The 19,831-nt window shown below is 29.2% G+C and overlaps 1 protein-coding gene across 1 annotated transcript; it reads right to left on the reverse strand.

Moving 5' to 3' along the window:
* Positions 1-4,051: 4,051 nt before the first annotated feature.
* LOC100803786 (transcription factor bHLH36) lies at positions 4,052-5,784 on the reverse strand. The gene is made up of 4 exons (XM_003536446.5): positions 5,329-5,784; positions 4,842-5,186; positions 4,659-4,731; positions 4,052-4,569 (listed from the first exon to the last, which is right to left on the reverse strand). Exons 1-4 carry the CDS (start codon positions 5,632-5,634, stop codon positions 4,532-4,534), a joined length of 762 nt encoding a protein of 253 aa, XP_003536494.2. The 5' UTR covers positions 5,635-5,784; the 3' UTR covers positions 4,052-4,531.
* Between the last annotated feature and the right edge of the window lie 14,047 nt (positions 5,785-19,831).

Consider the following 19,831-nt stretch of genomic DNA (forward strand, 5'->3'; position numbering starts at 1 on the left):
ACAGTTGCAGTAGTTATTTGGTTCACAGTGCGCACATTGTAAGCAAAGCATAAAAAAATGTGTTATTTATATAATAATTCATACAATAATATTTTCTGCCTTTACATATCTTTTTCCATCAAATCATTTGTGACATCTCATTTTTAAACATCTGTTTCTTTTCTTTCTTAGTTGTAAAATTTGTTGTATAAATAACATTTTTCACACACAAAAAAAAGTTATGCGTTGATGTGATGGAGAAAAAAATGAAAATAGTTTAGCTAATGACATCCCAAGATAATTAACTATACGAAATTGAAAATGAAAAGGCTTTTTTTAATCAAAATAAACAATTGAATAAATGTTGTAATTTTCTTTGAAGTTAATGTAAAATGATGCAAGTTGTGCCACTTTTGCAATGGTCACAACAATTAATGAGCCAGAAATTTAATTATTGAAAGATATGCTAGCTGAGTTCACTATATCCAGGAAACTAATTACTGGTTTGAAGTGGCAAGAGTTTGTCTATACTTCTTCCCAAACTAAAGGTTATATACTCGTTAGGGTTAAGGAGATTTGGATATGATCATATGATAGAAATCAATATGCTAACCGCGCATGTGTTAATACCTCAAAATTGAATCAGTAGATACATTAATTAATAACAAGCATGTGCTCATAAAATATTGCAACTGTGTCGGAGATTCCATAAAGATGCATCACTGCCAAGATTAGCTTAGTTGTCATATCTTTGCTTTGCTAATATAAGTTGCTTAGTAGATACTTAGTGGTTACAAATCCATCTTAGGATATGGAATTCATTACATAATATAGTAGCTGAATAATGGGGATACTGTTTAGTTTAACGCATACATCAAAATCAAGTTGTTTGATGCAAAATGGTCCCAAATACAGAATGTAATCACTTGATATGCAGTAGGTCTGAGCTGATTTTAAATTGTTTAGGATGCCAAAAGAAATATTATTAGGATTAGATGATTTCTCTAACATTTGTATTTTCTTTATTTTCTTTTTAGTCCTTTAGTTAATAATTAATTCTGTTGATCAATTATTGACTTATCTTCTTAATTAATTATCTTCTGAATCATAACTTTGCTTGTATTTATAGTAACTTTTGTAATCTTTTTTGGTGATTTTTTTTATCAAAGCATAAGGAGAATTTTCCAGAAATTATTTTTCCCTCTAAATTCAGATTATGTTGTTTCATATATCGAAACATATTTTGTTTATAGATACAGTAACTTTGACTCAATGGTGCCCATATATACAGTATATTTAATTCTAACACAACTGCAACAGACGGATAAAAAAAACACAACTGCCACAGTTAACATCCATACATTTCCAATCAAAGATAAATGGGGAGATGCTCTAAACAATTAGAACGTTTTGATTTAATATATGTAATCCAACCTCTCATATCGTTCGAGACCGTGACTTACATATACAGGGAATGTTTTAATTTAATTCATTATGTTTATAATTGCTAAGATTCAATTTTGACTGAAGCTGCGTTTCATTAATTAAATTCCCAGCATATGTTTCTGTAATGCTTGTTTATGTAATTTTATAACATGATTAGATCATTTTTATTTTTTAATATTAGTTATTTCCATTAATCAACGTGTGCTATACGTGTGATATCAATTTTGACACTCTTTTTGCATTCCACCCCATGTATAAGATTAGAGATGCATGAAATATTTAGATACTCATTCCCAGTTCTTTAGAAAATAATCAATTTTCATTGCATTATCCTCTAAACACTATATGAATGATCAAATCATAATAAACAATTAAGTACAAAAAAGAATAATAGAAAAATGATTGCATTAAATATATAATAAGAAAAAGTTACATTACAAGAGTTGGTCTGTGAGGCTCCCAACAATGGGGATTTAGTCTATCATCACTATGAGAGATTTTACACTTTAAGAGCTAATATGAATAGAAGAAGGAAAGAGATAAATAAAGGAAGAGAAAGAGATAGTGAACATAGAAACAGGATTTCCCTTATTAGAGATGCTTAGACATAGGATGTATTCATTAAAGAGCTCTGAGTGCCTGTGTCCTAGTGTGTAGGGATTCATGTTGGTGTCTTTCTCCTTTGCTTCTTACTCCTTTTATAGACTTAAGTTAACTTAATTTTCACGCAATCTTGCACTTAGCGCAGACTTTCACGCTAAGCGCGCCTTTGGGCTTCTTCGTGGGCCTTCTTTGAGTTAAGCATGAGCTGGCCGCTAAGCAAGGAGACGCGTTGGGTCTATCTTGTGCGCTAAGTAAACTGTCATAATCTTCAACTTTTTCTTCAAGTTTTTACATCAATTTTCCTCAAAACACTTGAAATTTTCTTCTTTTAACTTCTGTTAATCAAAAACTATAAAGATATTACTTTCTTTATTATTTTATTAAAAACAACGATAAAGTAAAGAAATTGCAATCATTCTTGGTCAAAATTAACTATCAAATTAACTCAAATTTCGCAGTTATCAGAATCTTATTTTAGACAAAAAAATGAAAATAAAAATACCTAGTGAGTGTGAAAATAATTGTTACTCTTTCTAGAATTATTTTATAGAACAATATTATAGATATACATGATATATTGTTCTTTTATTGAAGTATTACATGAGTTGGCAGCAGGCCTTGAGTTTTTCAAAATCTTTATATAAAATCAAAGTAATATTCACCCTAAAGAAGCTTAATATAAAAAGCCAAAACTTCACCAAGACGATAATAAGTATTTTCTTATGCAACAGGTATATATATACATTGTGCCCAAAAAGTTAATACTGCAACAAAAAAATATACAAAAAATGTGCACCGATTATTATCTTTTCATCTTCGAACCCCTCCAGTAAATTCATAAACACATAAGATATTGTTTAGATTCATGCTTGATAATTATTATGCATACGTAATGTGAATATTTAAATCAGATAACAATTATATAATTTTTTTCTCTTTTATTGCTTCTTTTGTGTTAAAACATTAGAAATTTAGCTTCTTCTGAGTTTTTATCTAGTAGATGCTAAAGTTAGTTAATTTATAGTGTTTTTTGTTGTATTTTTTGTAGAATTACATAGCAGGAGGCCTAGAAAAGGGTTGAAGAACTGGAGCAGAACGCTTAGTGCATCAACAACCGCTCAGCGTGAGGAGCTAACTTGGAGGCCAGGTTTAGCGTGTCTTTGGCAACTTAGCCTGCATCTGGAGGCTTAGCGCACATCCGACGACTTTACCCGCATCTGACGACTTAACGCATGGTCACTTATGTCAGCTAGACTTTGCATGTGCGCTTAGCGCACAATCAATGTAAAAAAACATGACTACGCTGTGTTTTAAAGGACAAAAAGGGAGAAATCAGGGACAATTTTTTTGGGACCAAATAAGGGGCTAGGGCACGAGAGAAGAGGGAGAACCCATTCACTTGGGGACCCTTTCCTCCATTTTCTTTCATTTTCTTTCACACCTCTTGTTTCTTTTTTGTAGGAGAGGCTAAACCATCCATTGTTGGGAGTTCAGTAATCAAATACTCTTGATGTAATGATCCTAACTATCTATTTAATGCTATTTTGATATTATTGTCTCTTTTCTATGCTTAATATCTTGTTTATGATTTAATCACCTATGCTCATGTAGTGTTATAAAGTTTATCTCCTAAGAACTTGAAAACAGCTCCTAAGAAAATGTTTATCTCCTAAGAACTTGAAAAGAGTATCTAAGTAATCCATGTCTAGGGATAGAATGATATTATTTAATCTTATTTATGCATCTTTATTCTTAAAACAAATGATTTGATGCATCTCTTAAGGGATTAAGAGTGAAATTAAGTAATTTAGGCTCTTTCACATAAGGGATTATGGTTAAGGTAGATTAGTAGATGAATGTAATAATCGGAATAATGTTAAATAGTGAAAAATCCTTAATGTTACATCAAAAGTAGTTTGAGTAGGCTAAATCTCAACACATTATGTAATTCTCCTTCAACCGACAACTCACCCCCGAGTATTTGTGTTCTACCTCTTTACTGTACTCTACTTAATTATCTTTATTTATGTTGAATTTTACATTCCGTATTATTATTCAACCAATATTAAATTTAATTTATTAATTGTTTAAAATTAGACACATACAAATTTTGAGTATTCGACACTCGATTTTACTGTTTTAAAATATTATTTTGACGAATTGATATACTTATCAAGGAATTAACAATGTTTTCTTGCATAAACACATAATTATTAAGTGAATGAAAAACATTGCTTGTCAAAAGTGATTGCAAAACATTCAACGGTTCTGCATGACATGGTTCTAACTCCACAAAAAAAGAAATTAAATGAGCTCATGGAATATACTGCATGACCATTTTGAACTTTACTCTTTCAACTGGATTCGCTTTAGCCTACTCTAATGGTCAATGGCAGCCGGCAACAAGTGGTACAATAACATGTACAAATGACTCAAGTTAATTGTCTACGACATCAGAAACTTCACCACACACGTACAATACACCTTTCTTATATATAAGATATCAGCAGTTTTCAGGTGCAGACAGTCTCTCCTCCAAACCTACAATTGTAACAAATTCTGTAATATTAATCTTCGGAACCAATCAAAGAAAAAAAAATGAAAATCTTGTAAAAAGAATAATATATTACTTGAAGATGATATTGCTTCAACAAACTTTCTTTGCAGTTCAGTGTAATTATTCCCAGTCATCATATGCGGAACCTTGAAGGCCGATTATAAAACGATATCAATAATCAAAATTGAACTAAAGACAACATAATTATAACTTCATGCTCAGTGACAACTAACAATTAATCAATCTTATATGGTACCTCACATCGGATAGTGTGTATGAACCTATCATCTGGTTTGGTGGAAGTACAGTTTACCACATCAAGCCCTTCCTTAAGCACTATGTCTAGCACTCTTGACAAAGGACAGGCATATTTCCCGAAGCTATAACTACACTTAATCTGAACACCTCCTGGACAAGGATGAACAATGACGCATACTGGAAGATGGGTAGTACTCAAGCTTCCACTCTCAGAACCAACGGGACTCAAATTGGACAACTTCATAAGTTTGTCCCTCGTGGCTTGCAACTGTTTTACCTTATTCTGAAGGTACTTGATGTAATTTGTACCCTCATGCATGTGATCAGAAATTGAGCGCTTTCCCTGATGATAATTAATCATCAAGATATAATATACTCAATATTGTAATAATGCAATAATACCCTTCAATATGGCTAATGAGATGAAAAACTACAAAGAAAAATGGTAAATAATTGTGAGTCTAGGGTGTTAATTAATTAATTACCTTGATGTATTCAAGAGGAAGGAGAGATCTAAAGTTGGTGCAAAGCCTGGTCATTTCTTGCCTTCTTTGTTTTTCAGTCTCTCTATGCATCCACTTCTTGTTTTCATCTATGGTTGTAGTCTTAAAATCTTCTCTTTGCTTGCCCTTGGTTCCCATTTGACTCGTAAAATGGATTAGGGCGCTTCCATCCATCACAGGATCATGCAAGATCTGATTTTCTGGGGTAGTTTGGATTGGTAGGGAATAATAATTATTATCTGGTGCTATCTGAAAGTACAACTCATCAGTGGGGTGTAAAGGATTCATCGTAATCTTCCTTTGGGCTCTGAATGGCTTTGGTGAATTAGGGTTTCAGATCGCTTCCCGTATTTGACTGATATATCCTAGGATCCTCAAATCCCCTCCCGTATAAGATAAGAATCCTTCATACCTGCCATATCAATGTTCTTGTTTCCATTTTCTTTGCTTTTTTGTCCTTTTCTTATTTAATTATTGTTTTCGTGGGACACGGTGTTTGCTCTAGTTTTATAATCAGATGATCAACTTTTAAACAGTGTCTTTTGAAACTTTTTTGATTTACATACCCAATTTTTGTTTGGACACTTCTAATTTTGACTTTGTCGGTTGGTACGTTGTGAATAGAATCTGAACCTTGAAAGTATTAATCCAACCATATAAAGGTGGCTATATAATTTTACTCTTTTATTGAACACAGTGAAAGAAATTACAAGATGTGTATACTATTTTTTAAGAGTTCTTTAGTGATGGTCTTTGGTTAGAAATAGAATTTCATTTCAATAATCTATATAATAAAAGTTTATATTAAAAATGAGTTTAGGTTACTAAGGTAAAATTGTAATTTTGAAAAATACTAAAATATCTCGAAAAGTATAGCCAAGTTTTAATTTTTAAAAAAATATGCACGCCATGTTTGAAATATTATTATTTTACCAAAACTAAGTTAGTAAGTTTTATCCTTTTTATCCTAAAGCAACCATACACGTCATGCTTGAATTAATATTATTTTACTGAATATGACACTTCATAACTCAACTCGTTAGTTTTTCTTGTTGACAGAATATTATTCCTTTATTTACTTTGATTTTAATCTATGATTATATTTAAATTCTTAGGCCTTGTAAGTCTTAGGGTCTATTTTTTTCACAAAAATATAAGTAAAATTTAATTATGTGCCTAAATTAATTTCAAACATATATAAATTAAATTTACATATATTACAGTGAAGATAATATATTGATTCGTAGTGTAAAACAAACCAATCATTAACATCCTCATAAGCTAAAGTTCTAAATTAAGGTTGCTTGAAGTTTAGTTTTATCATTTCATTTTTTTTCATGACGTCATGGTCTCCATGTATTTAAATAACACTTGTGATGTATGCACAAAGCTAAAATATTTATGATATGCTAGTTATTTTTCTTCTTTAGACAAAATGTTGTGTATAATTATAATATAGACAATTTTTTTGGTACAGACATCAGCGATGGTTAACATTGCCAAAGTTATAAGTTTTTAAAATATAAAAATTATCCATTATTTTATTAACAAATTATATATAAAGTTATCTTTCATTAATAACACACAAGTGTCATAATAAATTGAAAGAAAGTTGTACCAATACATATGAATCTTGGTTTGTTTTTGAGAATGAAATAAATAATGTTGGAAGAAAAATACTTATCTTGTATGTATTAAGATCTTGACAAAAATTTATCATTATTTTCAATAGAGCAATTTCGTATTAATACCATCATTAAAAAAAACTGAAAGAAATTCATAACAAAACCCTTACTAGCTTTCTATTAATGAAACTAATCAATGAGATATATCTGATATATTACAATTTTGGGAAAATTTACTTAATTTCTATAATTTAGGCACATGTAGGTAGTTGTATAAAATGTTACGTATGCTATGATCTTGACCTTTTAATGTTTCCATGATAAAATTAAATTACATATTATGCTAAACGTGCTTTTCACTGTAGTTTTAACGGCTTAATTATAGATGCATATATTATCCATTTGTTTGGTCAAACGGTAGTAGCTGTAAAGCCTAAATGAAAATAGAAATTCAGAAAGGTGACAAAAGAAAACCAAGGATAATGTCAAGTCAATTTTCCATTGATAACCGCACACAAATTAATTAAATAATGTGTAATTTTAGTTATTATTTTTTAAAAATAATTAATTGTGTTTATTTTTAAAATTAAATAAATATAATTTTCTGTCATTTTAATTTCATACAAGCACATTAGGTTATATAATTTTTGTCTAAATATTTGGAAGTTTAGAATAAGTATAAAATAGTTTTCAAAGTTTAATAGTAAAAAATAATAAAATTTGAAGGAGTTTATAAATAGTAGTATTAGATAGGGATTTGAAGAGAGAGAAACATAAAATTGAATTTTATTTTCAGTAAAATTTAATGATTTGGTTAGTAAATTTTGAGTGGAAAAAAATTAAAACAACTTAAAAAATTTAATTTGTTAATTTTGAATAAAACATGAGAATTTGAAGCATTTAGACGCAAGAGATTTGACAAATTTAATTTTAAAAAGAACAAAATTGATAACGGTTATTTATAGTTATATTTTTAAATTAAATTATATAAAAATTAGTAATTTTTCTTTTATATTTCTTTTTTTTTGTACAAATAATTATTATTTTAATATTATTTAAATTTTTATACAGAAAATATTAAAAGTTGATGAATTTATGATGTTTAAAAGAACAAATTGGAAATCTAAAAGATGAGTGCTTAGCGCGTCCTAAGCGTTCAGCACGAGGCATAGGCTTAACGGGGGAACTGGTTTTATATATTACCCAGCCGGGAGTAGCATCTTTCTAATTTATATATTACGCAACTGGTTTTTCTCTCAGCTTTCATTCTACTTGATCCGTTGTACTTAACTTTGAATCGTATGGGAAAAGTTAATCAATAGAGTTTTTTCTTGTCACGTTCCCAGCACTTCTCCTTGCTCATTTCGATCTCACCTACTCCCCCACAAACCTAACCTATAGCAAAATTTGCCCATCTTCAAAGTTTTATTACCTACAGTAAGTCTTAAACAGAACATCGAAGCCAGTATAATCCCTCTCATATTCTTAATTCAAATTATTACACACGATGAAATTCACGATCAGCAATTGTTGGTATATATATGTAGCCATTTTGTTCAAATTGGTTCTTCGACAATATTACTGAAAGACAACATTTGTATCAAGTTCTACATATATATATATATATATATATATATATATATATATATATATATATATATATATATATATATATATATTTTTTTTTTTTATATGTCAGCCTCATTAATTATGTGAGATCCCACATCATGCATCTAAGTATCATAAATATGAAACTATCATAATTTTGGTGTACATTACAGTGTTCATGATGGCACAGGTTTTATACCAATGTGATTTTTAACTGTAAGATACATACCGATTAGTTTCAACTGATCACCAACCAGGCAACCACGATTTCAATCGTGAGCTTCAACCTGCAAATCAAGAAAAAGAAAAGGAACTTACATGCATGCTTTTACCTTGATGCATGTGGTTTAAAAAAAATAAAGTCTGTGACTGATGCAATTTTAATTTGGCTACAACGTTAAGGTTTTTTAGCCTTATCGCGACCAAAATTGCAGCAGCATCATCAGCTGTATTTATCCACCATTTTTCACAATATCAAGGATCTCCACGAAACTGTAACTTTGATCATGATTGCAATTTAAAATCTTGCCTTGATGTATTCTTTCAGAAGGGACTAATCTAGGGAAAGCCTGAGGTGGTGTCTTCTGTCTTTTTTGCTTGCACAGAACATCATCTTACTTCATGCGACCTTTTATAGGTGGGGGATTATAAAAGGAAAATACTAAGTGATCTAAAGATATTCAAGAAACCCAATAAAATGCTGTTTTTGAGAATCTTGTTTCACGTTAAACATAAAGGGGGCGGGGGGGACAATAGAAGAAAAGAAAAATATACTTCTTCTCCACTAAGGTGTTCAGTTCTAGAAACGCTGTAGATCCTTTGCGATATTATACTATATCACCCATGATTTACGGTGAAATTTAATTAAAAATTAAATGCCTTTATTATATTTACTATATTTATAAAAAAATTGACACATAAAATTAAAATATATTCTATTAATTGTATGTGTATTAAAATACTTTAATTAAAAACTGTATCAACTATTTAAAGAATATTATGATATTTTTCTTTTACGTGTGTATATATATTTTTATTATTTTATTATTTAGCTTGAGGTCTATTTTGAAAATATTATTAAAAAGATGAAAAAACAAACTAATATATCTAACTTATATATTTGACTTCTCTAAAAAAAACTTATATATTTCATAAAATTAAAGATATAAAATATTTTTAGTGAACAACATTTGTTTTAGTGTAAGATAAATATATCATTAAATTCGATCTTAAATTATTTAAAAAATAAATGTAGCATTTTTTTTATCATAAATCATATAAGAGAGTCTCGATCACTTTATACGGTAAAATTAGGTATTTGACAGCTTCTGAGATGTTCGGGAGAAGGGTGAATGCATCAGCGAACATTCTAGAGAAAAACTCTCCATAAAACAGGGGAAACCACTGTTCTATTATTTTGGAGATGAATGTTTTAATAATGTATGGAAAAGGCTATCAACATTATTGAGAATATATAAAAGTTGGGAAAAGCAAGCACTCAGGTCAGGAACCTATCAGGCTTTACCATAGTTTTGGATTCAAATGGACCTACAATTTGATTAGCGGATTATTTTATTTGGGTTGAGGCCCATGTCTATGTTTTTTCTTTAGGTGATTCAATTACTTAGGACAAATTAAAACATGAAGGTGAATTGTTTAAAAAATAAATATTTAATGTGATTTTATTTTTAAGATTACATGAATAAATATTTAAATAAAAATTGAAAATTTATATTTAAATTATAGATAGATATTTTTGTTGTTGTACTATCACAACATACTGAACTTAAGTTTTTATGCATACTATTCAAATTTTCTCTTTAGGTCGACCTTAGTAGATGATAATGTTATGATTCTAAAATGCTTTAAGAAGACATGATTTTTATTGAAGAAAGCATTGTAATCTTGCAGATTGATTAAATTATATATTTATATTTATTATTTAATTTTTTATTTGAAATATGAATGAATTAAAAATTATACAATAAATTTGACTAAATTAATATACTTACTAAATAAGGTTATAAGAAATAATTGACCAGATCATCATATTGATTCAGGTTGAAAGTATATAAACTCAAGAATCAAATTAGACGTGGCAATGGGATGGGGCGAAGACGGGTATTGTCTCCTCAATCCCTTATCCCGACTCCCCAATATGTCTCCCTACCCATATCCGATACCCGATGGATTAAAATTTATTATCCCATCCTGTACCCGTTGGGTATCGGGTATCCTAATTCCGTCCCGTACCCGATTCAAATTAGAAAAATAATTTTTTTTTGTAAAGAAAATATTAAAAATTTGATTTTAAAAAAAATAAATTGATTGTTAAACATTTATTTTTAATTACTTATATATCAATAAATTTTATGTAAAAATCCTAAAATAAAATTAACTAATAATAAAAATTCTAGGCCTTTTGATTAAATTATGCAAAAATTCTAAAAATTAAGTGGCGGGACGGGTCCAGGTTTGGGGTCGGGGCAGATGTAGTAATCTCATACCCGTACCTGTATCCGACTTTTGGTTATCGAGAAAAACTCAAACCCGAATCCATATCCAATCAACTCAGATATTACCCGTCAAAGTCGGGATGGATTCAGACGAGTATCTACGGGTACAGGTTTTCTTACCATGACTAAATCAAACTAATTCTAATTAATTTGGTTTCGATTTGGAGTTAAATTAATTGATTAACTGAACCAACTCGAATCAATTTAATTGATTTAATATGGGCTATGAGATTCATTGGTCAATCATAATGATCCAATAAATTTGAAATAAATATAAAAGCATTTTAAAATTGAGTTAAAAAATATTTTAGCTAAATATGTTTTGTTTTAAAAATTAAAAACCAAAAATTCACAACCACCTTCCAACTGACCTCAATGTGTTGTTCATTCATGTTATATTATAATATGTTATACCAACATATATAATATGACATAAAGACAAATAAATAATTATATTTCTTAAACATATGATCAAGAGTTTCATCCTTAAACTCAGGTGTATACAGGAACATTTCTTAAAAAATGTCAACCTTAAATAAATCTAATTAAATACTTTAAGATATTATTAGTCTTTAACTTCTAACTAGAAATACCTTGATGAATTCAACCAATTTATTTTTTTAATGTGTTGTGTATCAAATTCACTCATAATATTGCTAAAAAAATTAAGAAAATTGAACAGATAGAGGTGGTGAACTTAGAGTGATATGTTTGTGATATGAAGTAAGCTATGAAAATATTCAAATCGAATTAAGCAATATTAAGATTGAGAATTATCATTTTCAGAATATTCCTACATGTCATTTTTTTTTTCTTTTCCGGGGTACAACTGCACACTTAAAATACTCTGATAAGCATTATGTAAGAGCACAAGATAAACTGCTCTAACCACTGTCTTTCCCCTGCTATGTCTGAAACATTTCCATCCATTGGGATTTTGTTTGTTTGGTGGGTACCAAAAGAACATCCAAAAACAGCTCATTCCTTTGGTGTAAACTGTAAAGGCAACATTTTCTTATCCTTCTATATACATATTTATTCGTTGTTTTAGGATGCAATGTTAGATAAGAAGGCCAGTTTGGATATGTTTGTTAGGGTTTGTGATATTTGAGGGGCCATATATAGATACAAGGATTCCGTCTTGTGTCTGACCTTACTCTATTGTCGGAGGGGGACTTCCATCGCTGTCGCTGGACAATTGTATATTCACATATAAGGCAATGAAAACCTTTTTTTCACATATAATCCCTGATCCCAAGTACAAAAGTTAGTTATAAATGTTATAATTTTTTAAATATTTTTATGCAATTAAAATTGTTAGATTTTATTTATATTTCGTACAATAAATGGTAACATTAAAAATTAATAAAAGTTTTCAAAATAAGACTTCAATTTTAATGAAATATATAATAACATAAACATACAAGAAAATAATTCATTAGAGAATTTTATATTATCATTAAATCATAAATTATCATGTCGTAATAAATTATCTATCATAACTTTTTTTGTTTGAACGTATAAAAAATATTCTAATTGTGCATAGAAATTAGACTCAAAACAAATTACGTAAATTATTGCACCTAAATTATAATTATAATATATATACAGCATGGCGGCAGCATGCAAGAGATCTACTACAGATCGAGTTCGCCAATTTGATATACCTATAAAAGCGAGGGGAGAATAAATGTTTAGTAAGACCCAGCCACGTGGTTGATAAATTACATTGTTTAAAGCTTGGTCAGATGTGAATTATATAAAAGAACTATATTTTCGTATTAGTTCAAGTCAAACATCTTAATATGGTGTTATTTAATTATAAATTTATTTAAAATTAATAATAAATTATAATTTGTACTAAAATTAAAATATTTTGCATTATATGAAAATAAATTTTTCTTAATATAATTTATTTTGGATATGTATTATAAAACATCTTTAAAAAAATTAATGAAAATTGCTCACATACATAATATCTGTTTTGGTGGCAGTGGCACCTGAGAGGGGGAAGTTACCTGGAAATCAACTATTGAGACATGCAATAACATCATATAGGATAAATCTATTTTATAAGTCGATTAAAAATATGTAAAAAGTTTAATCTCATATTTTGTTAAGATTCATAGTTATAGATTAGTTTAGGTTTGGCTTAAATAATATTTTGTTCTAGTAAAATAGGATGTGTTGTTTAGTCCTTTAAAGTTTTTCTTTCTTTTAATCTTAAAAATATAAATTTTTTTTGTTTTAATTTTTGTTGTCAAATAACAGTTTTAACTTATGATGTAATAGTGCCGATAACCCATTAAAATCACATTTTATAAATAATAAAATCACATTTAAAGATATAAAGTATATAATCTTGAACTAATATCTTTGTTAGTTTAATCACCAATTCTATTTTTAAAACATTAATCTTAGCTTCTTGACGTGCTGTTTGTAATTTGTAACTTTCCAATCATTGTTTCCCGGGGCCCATAAATTATTGTTAATTTGTCAATTGAACAGGTTTGCCGTTTTGAGTTTTAACGCTGAACTAAAAGGCATAGAAGAATTATATATATTTATTAATCAAAAGAAGAAGAATTATATATTTACCGAAATACACCACGTGACCTTAATTCCGTTCGCACTTTTTATCTTTTCACAATTAGCAATTTAACATGATATGTCGTTTATTTCAAAGTCACAACTTTACCAAAGGAGAAGTTAATTGCAGATGGAATTTTTTTCTTAGTGGTGATGTTTATTTGGATATTTTAATCTGAAGAGCCACAACTTTTGACCTGAAGATGTGATCAACACGCACCGCCAGGTTATGGAGTCGTAAACACCATTATAGCCACTAATTATCATTATTCTAATGCAATATCCCATAATTGTGTGCAAAGAAAAGATCATAAAGCATCTAAACTCTTTTTCCCAAGCATTATTATATAGTGCTTCAAAATGACGTGGCAGCTTCGAGTGAATATGATAGCACACAGCAACATGGAGTTGGGTACAACACAAAATTGACTTAATTCCTTCCATAGAAAGAATATTGTTTTTATAGCGGTTAATTTTTTGTCCCATGTTGATCATTTATAAATTTTATTGAAAATGGAAAAAGATAAATTATGAAATTCAATTCGTTTAATGAAACGTAAGTCCATTATATTTTAATTTATTAATGTTAATATCATAGTATTAAGTTCATTATAATTTTTTACTACTGGTATATTATAGAATTAATTATGAAAGAGAGTCAAATCAACTTACTAGAATTGACTCATCACTCATTAACACTAAAGTGAACTAATCTAACTTTAAAAAAGTGAATTAATCTAAATTAGATGACTTTATTATTGAAGCAAGAATTTGCCATTTTGGCTCAACTACCATGAGTGATGGATTAATGGATTGACTCCTGTATTTTTTATAAAAAAAAATAACAATTTTAAATGAAAGATGCTAAGGCCATTCATGTTTGTAGTTTAAGTTTGAGGTTATAATAATTAGGATAATTAAGGATGTTTAGTGTTTGGATCAAAACAACCAAATGAATTTAAGAATTTAAATCGAATCAATTAAATTATTTTTATTTTCTTTATTCAAACCGATTTAACTTGAATAAAATCAGTCTTTGTGTGTGTGTGAGAAAACTCTATTGATTCAGTTCTTATGTTTTTTTAAACTAATTTAACTTGAATCAAATCAATCACTTTTATTTTCTCTCACATGTGTGTGTCTCTCTCTTTTCACGTGCGCGTGTGTGTTTCATGATTAGATTAGTTAGCAAAAGACTATAAGATTAATATAAGTATGTTTTCATATGTTGGAGAGTCCTTGAATCTAGGACATCCCAAACCATGTGCATCATCAAACATTTAGAAACATTGTGACACAAGAACAATGTTGTTGCAATCAACAACGCAACAAGTGTCCTAACTCTGACAATTAAAGCAAAATTTTCCCACTCAACCTTGAATGATTAAATTCATGTATAACATTGAGTTAGAACCAATATCTTAAAACTCGAACCAGTTAGTGACTGAGTCATGATACTTGATCAATGGGTTAATCAACTAAAGGGTCACTTATTAAACTGCATGAATTTGTATTATGTATTTTTGTCATAAGCTTAAGTAATTGACCCTAATTTAGTGGTAATTATATTTAACTTTAGGACTTGTGTTCAATTCTTGTTAAGACCTTTTTAACTTTTAATTTCTAAATTTTTTTTCTAACGTGCAATAGTGAGGACTGAGGAGCTTAGTAGGTCGCATGGTGCAACGTAGAAGAAGATTCAATCAGTTACCAATAAAGTCATCACTGTAATCTTCCCTAAGCTTGTTAATCATCACAAGTCCTTCACACAATTACAACAAGGCATCTTTCAGTACAAGATTGACCAAGAATAGGAAAAAAAAAACGGATAGATTGAGAAAAAGAATGACAACAGATTAAGATCGAGGCCTTGGGAAAAACTCAAAAATCAACATAATTAGGAGAATAAAACACAAAACAGTGATCCAGATGAAATGGATAAAAATTGGTACAAACTTGATAATTGCACCAAATCATACAAGTAATACAAAGTAAAAGTGGCATTATAAGGAATTATCATCCAAAGTATCAAAATAAAAACTTATTACAACCTTGAAACAAGAAATTTAACTCATTGTGAAAACTAAGCTAAGTGAGCATGATGAAAAGTAAATCCTAAAGTAAGGCTACAACATATAGCACTTCCCTAAACAAAATTAAGATGCTTGGATCATATGATTCCTCCAAACCTTCACCTAAAAAATAAAAAATTCATTCCAATCTAAATTCTAAAAGAACATCAAAAGATTGAATTCACAATAATAAATGAAATTCAATTTCTTAACAACACTCTGTCCTATAATTAGAAACCCTACTTTCTTAATTACAAATCACTAATCAAAACAAGTAATAAGTTCAAGAATTTACAGGAAAGCAATAAGTTTAAGATAAATGAACATTAAAGTAAAATGAATTGCACGTTACGTTTATCACCTTCACTGAATACTTTTTACCGAAACAACTAAGGGTTTCTTCCGATAATGATGATAGAATTGATTCACATTGTCTGTTAATGGTGTTGTCTTTACCGGTTCAAGTGTAACTTATTAAGTTGCGCAGAACAAGTAAAAGCTCGAGAGGAAAGTAAAAGGAGTTCTCATAAAGGATCTTATTGATGGATCCGGAAAAATGATGGGAGTTTCTTTTTTTTTTGGTGTATGATGGGAAATTGTTTGTCGGGTCAGTTTTAAATTTGGCAGCTGGAAAAGGAAAAAAAAAAAAGTAGAAGGAAAATTATGGTTGGTATAGAATACTGTTGTTAAAAATCAAACTAAATTGAAGTAAAAAAAAAAAATCAAACTAATTTTGACAGGTTGAACGGTCTACTTATATTAGAAATATTTAATTAGTTGCAACTCAGTTTCAATTTATAAAAGTAAATTGTTTAAAACTAATCAAAACTGCATTCAATTAAATTAATGGTGAAATCAATTATTTTATCTTTTATCTTTTTTTTATTAGTTTGATTCTTTATTTTTTAGAAAATTTATTTTGATTTATTTATCTTTTTAAAAAAGTTTAAAATAATTTTTTCATCCATCTAATGTTAACGTTGTTAATATAATAAAGGCATTGACTATTATAAACTGTTACAAAATGTAAGTTTTTTTACCTAATTGCAACAACTTTGGAAACTAGGTTTGATAAAATGGACAAGTCGAGTCAGTCTGGTCCAGCCCATTGGGCCACACATTGAAAATGGGTTGGCTCAGATCTAGTTTATATTCTTTTAGGTTGGAATTTCTTAAGCTCAACCCAATCATATGGTGAGCTATCGAACCTATTTGGACCAATTTAAAAGTTAATAAAGAAAGTTAAAAAATTGATTTTATGTAACAAAAATATTCCAAAGGAAAAAATTATTTATTAAGCATTTATTCTACTTAACAATCACTGGCAAAGTCATTTTAATTATGTTTAATGAATATTCAAATTAATAATACTGTTTTGGGGTTGTCACTTCCTTTGGGCACACTTAATTTTATGTTTAATGAATATTTTTGCCTTTAAAAAATATAAATTGTAGTTTAAAATTATAAATTATGTTAATAAGTGTAGAAACAAATATCACAAGAATTAGGGTTGAATTGTATTTTTAGAAATTTAAAATTTTTCTTGAGATTGAAAAATGCATTTATCGTCTGATAAATATAAACATAAAACACTTAGAGAGGATTTGATTCAAATTGTATCAGAAGACGACAAGAAAAACAATTTTCTTGAAAAACAAAATGAGATATAAGATCTAAAAATAAATTCAAATCATTTGTCAATTAACCAACAAGAAAACGCACAATGAATTTATACTGATTCATCTCATTCTCGAGACTACATCCAGTTCTTGACAACCACCAAGTTCTCACTAACTTATCAAAGTTACAAGTATTGTTCACTGTCACTTTTGACTCTTACACTTGCATGCTCTACCCCAAGCTTGCCTTAAAACCCATTATTCTTTGTTCTAATAGGTCACTGTTGACTCTAAATAAATCAACAAGATTTTTTGGAAGATTGCACACTGACTAAAATATAAGATCGTCTTATAGACGGATATACCACTCAACACTTTTAGTTTTTTCTTTCAAAGTATACAACATGTTTTGAGATCTTTGTATCTTTACAAGAATTTGTAGAAAGCTTTACAAAAAAGAATGAAAGAATAATTCACATAGATTGTTCATTTTTTGATTCTTTAAAGTTTCTTCTATATATAACTTACATCTCCAAGTATTCGTTGTCTCACAACGGTTGGATTCTTCATTATGTTCTTCGTCTAAGGTCTTGAGTTCGTTAGAGCATTTAATGCTTGCATTAAATGCACATCTCTTCTTCATGTAAATTCTATGATGATAGGTTAGCATGTCTTGTATTTCGGCAGAGAAATCACTTTTTTCATCATAGTAGGTCTATAACAACAAAACACGTCTTTTGATGAAGATCAACGTCTTCCAAATCGTGATCTTCATTTATTTTTCATAGGACTTTGACAGATCCTAAGAAAATATTTTATGCATGAAAGAATCTCAGACATAAAGTATTAAATGAAGGTCTTAAATACATTACTTAAATGTTATATAAGATCGTCGTATGAGTACATCGTCTAAAAACTTCAGACACACAGAGACAGATCATGATCTGATTGTATATCAGACACAACTTTTATCATTTGTATCTATTTGCATCTAATCAAAATAATTAGGAATCATTATTCATCTTTAAGACATAAATATTTTTTGACTTAACAATAAGTTATTATATTTTATTTAATATTTATTATATATTACTAATTGGGTCATCCCGACCCAAATCCATTTCGCCCGTTAGGCAAAATGGGTTGGGCCAAAAAAGGCTTGTTTATATTTGAGTCGACTTTTTTTAGCACAACTTGATCCTAATTGCGAGCCAATCGGCTCATTGGATTAAGTCCATTTTGTTGGCCCTACAAGAAACTCACTCTATTCTTCACATCATGCTCTTTGGAAGCAACAATATCGAGGTTGCTCTTAATCTCTTTCTCATCAAAATTGTTGTCATCGTTGTCATGGTACCTCACTGTCTTGGAACTTCCCTCGCTGTTACCCACTTGCTGTAATGACACCGTTTTGGAATTCGAAGGCCCGTCTCCAAAATCCCTAACTTCAATACCAAAACACTTTTCCTCTCCTGCCTTTTTATTCTCCTTTTTCAAGAAACCTCTTTCTCTTCCATTTATTTTGTGTTATGTTTCATCTTCTAATTTGGGGTTACTCGCACTCAACTTGAACCGGTATGGATAACTTGAGTAACCATTATCAATGGTTGTAGATTTGAGTTGTTTTGGCCGGATCTAGGTGATGATGGTATTTTGGGGGGTAGTTGGGCACGATTGGTAGTGTTGGGTCTCTTGAAGGTGGCACGATGGCTTGGAGGTTGCAAATCTAAGTTGTTTTTAACATATCTAGGCAGTTAAGATTGATGGTGAGCATAATGTGGAGGTTTTGATGGTGCATAGGGTTGTTAGAGTTTGAGTCACGATGGTGATCATTAGGTGCATGCCAATATTTTAGGAGGAGATGGTGGCACGCTAGCTCATGGTGGTCATGGTTGTGGGTGGTGGTGATGGGTGCACGATGGTTGTGAGTGGTGGGGGTGGGGGTGTAGAAGAAAAGAAGGAAGAAAAAACTTACATTTTATGTCAATATCTTTATTTCATTAAATGTTAACATTATACGAACAAAATGACTATTTTGAACTTTTTTAAATAAAAAAGGATTAAAATTAACTTTTTAAGAGATAAATTATCAAATTGAACAAAAAAAAAATAACACAAAAGATCAAATAGATCATTTGACCTAAATTGATTTATCATTAATTTTTTCTAAAAAATTAATACTTTTATATTTCATTAATATTTTCATACAAATTTACATTATTATATACGAATTGTTCTTATAATATTTTCGCTCGACTAATTTATTTAAACACGACGTAAAAGTCCCTTCAATTTATTAATTATCCTGATTTTTTTTGGAGTACAGCTGAAACAAAAATTACTCAAATCAATTTAATTCAGAAAATTACGGTAGACAACAGTTCGGTTCTTTCTTTCTTATAGATCAGACCTGTTGTGGTGATCTGTTAGAGACACTATATAAAAATACAATAGCT

Source organism: Glycine max, chromosome 10 (genome assembly GCF_000004515.6).
Source record: "Glycine max cultivar Williams 82 chromosome 10, Glycine_max_v4.0, whole genome shotgun sequence".
Lineage (NCBI taxonomy): Eukaryota > Viridiplantae > Streptophyta > Magnoliopsida > Fabales > Fabaceae > Glycine > Glycine max.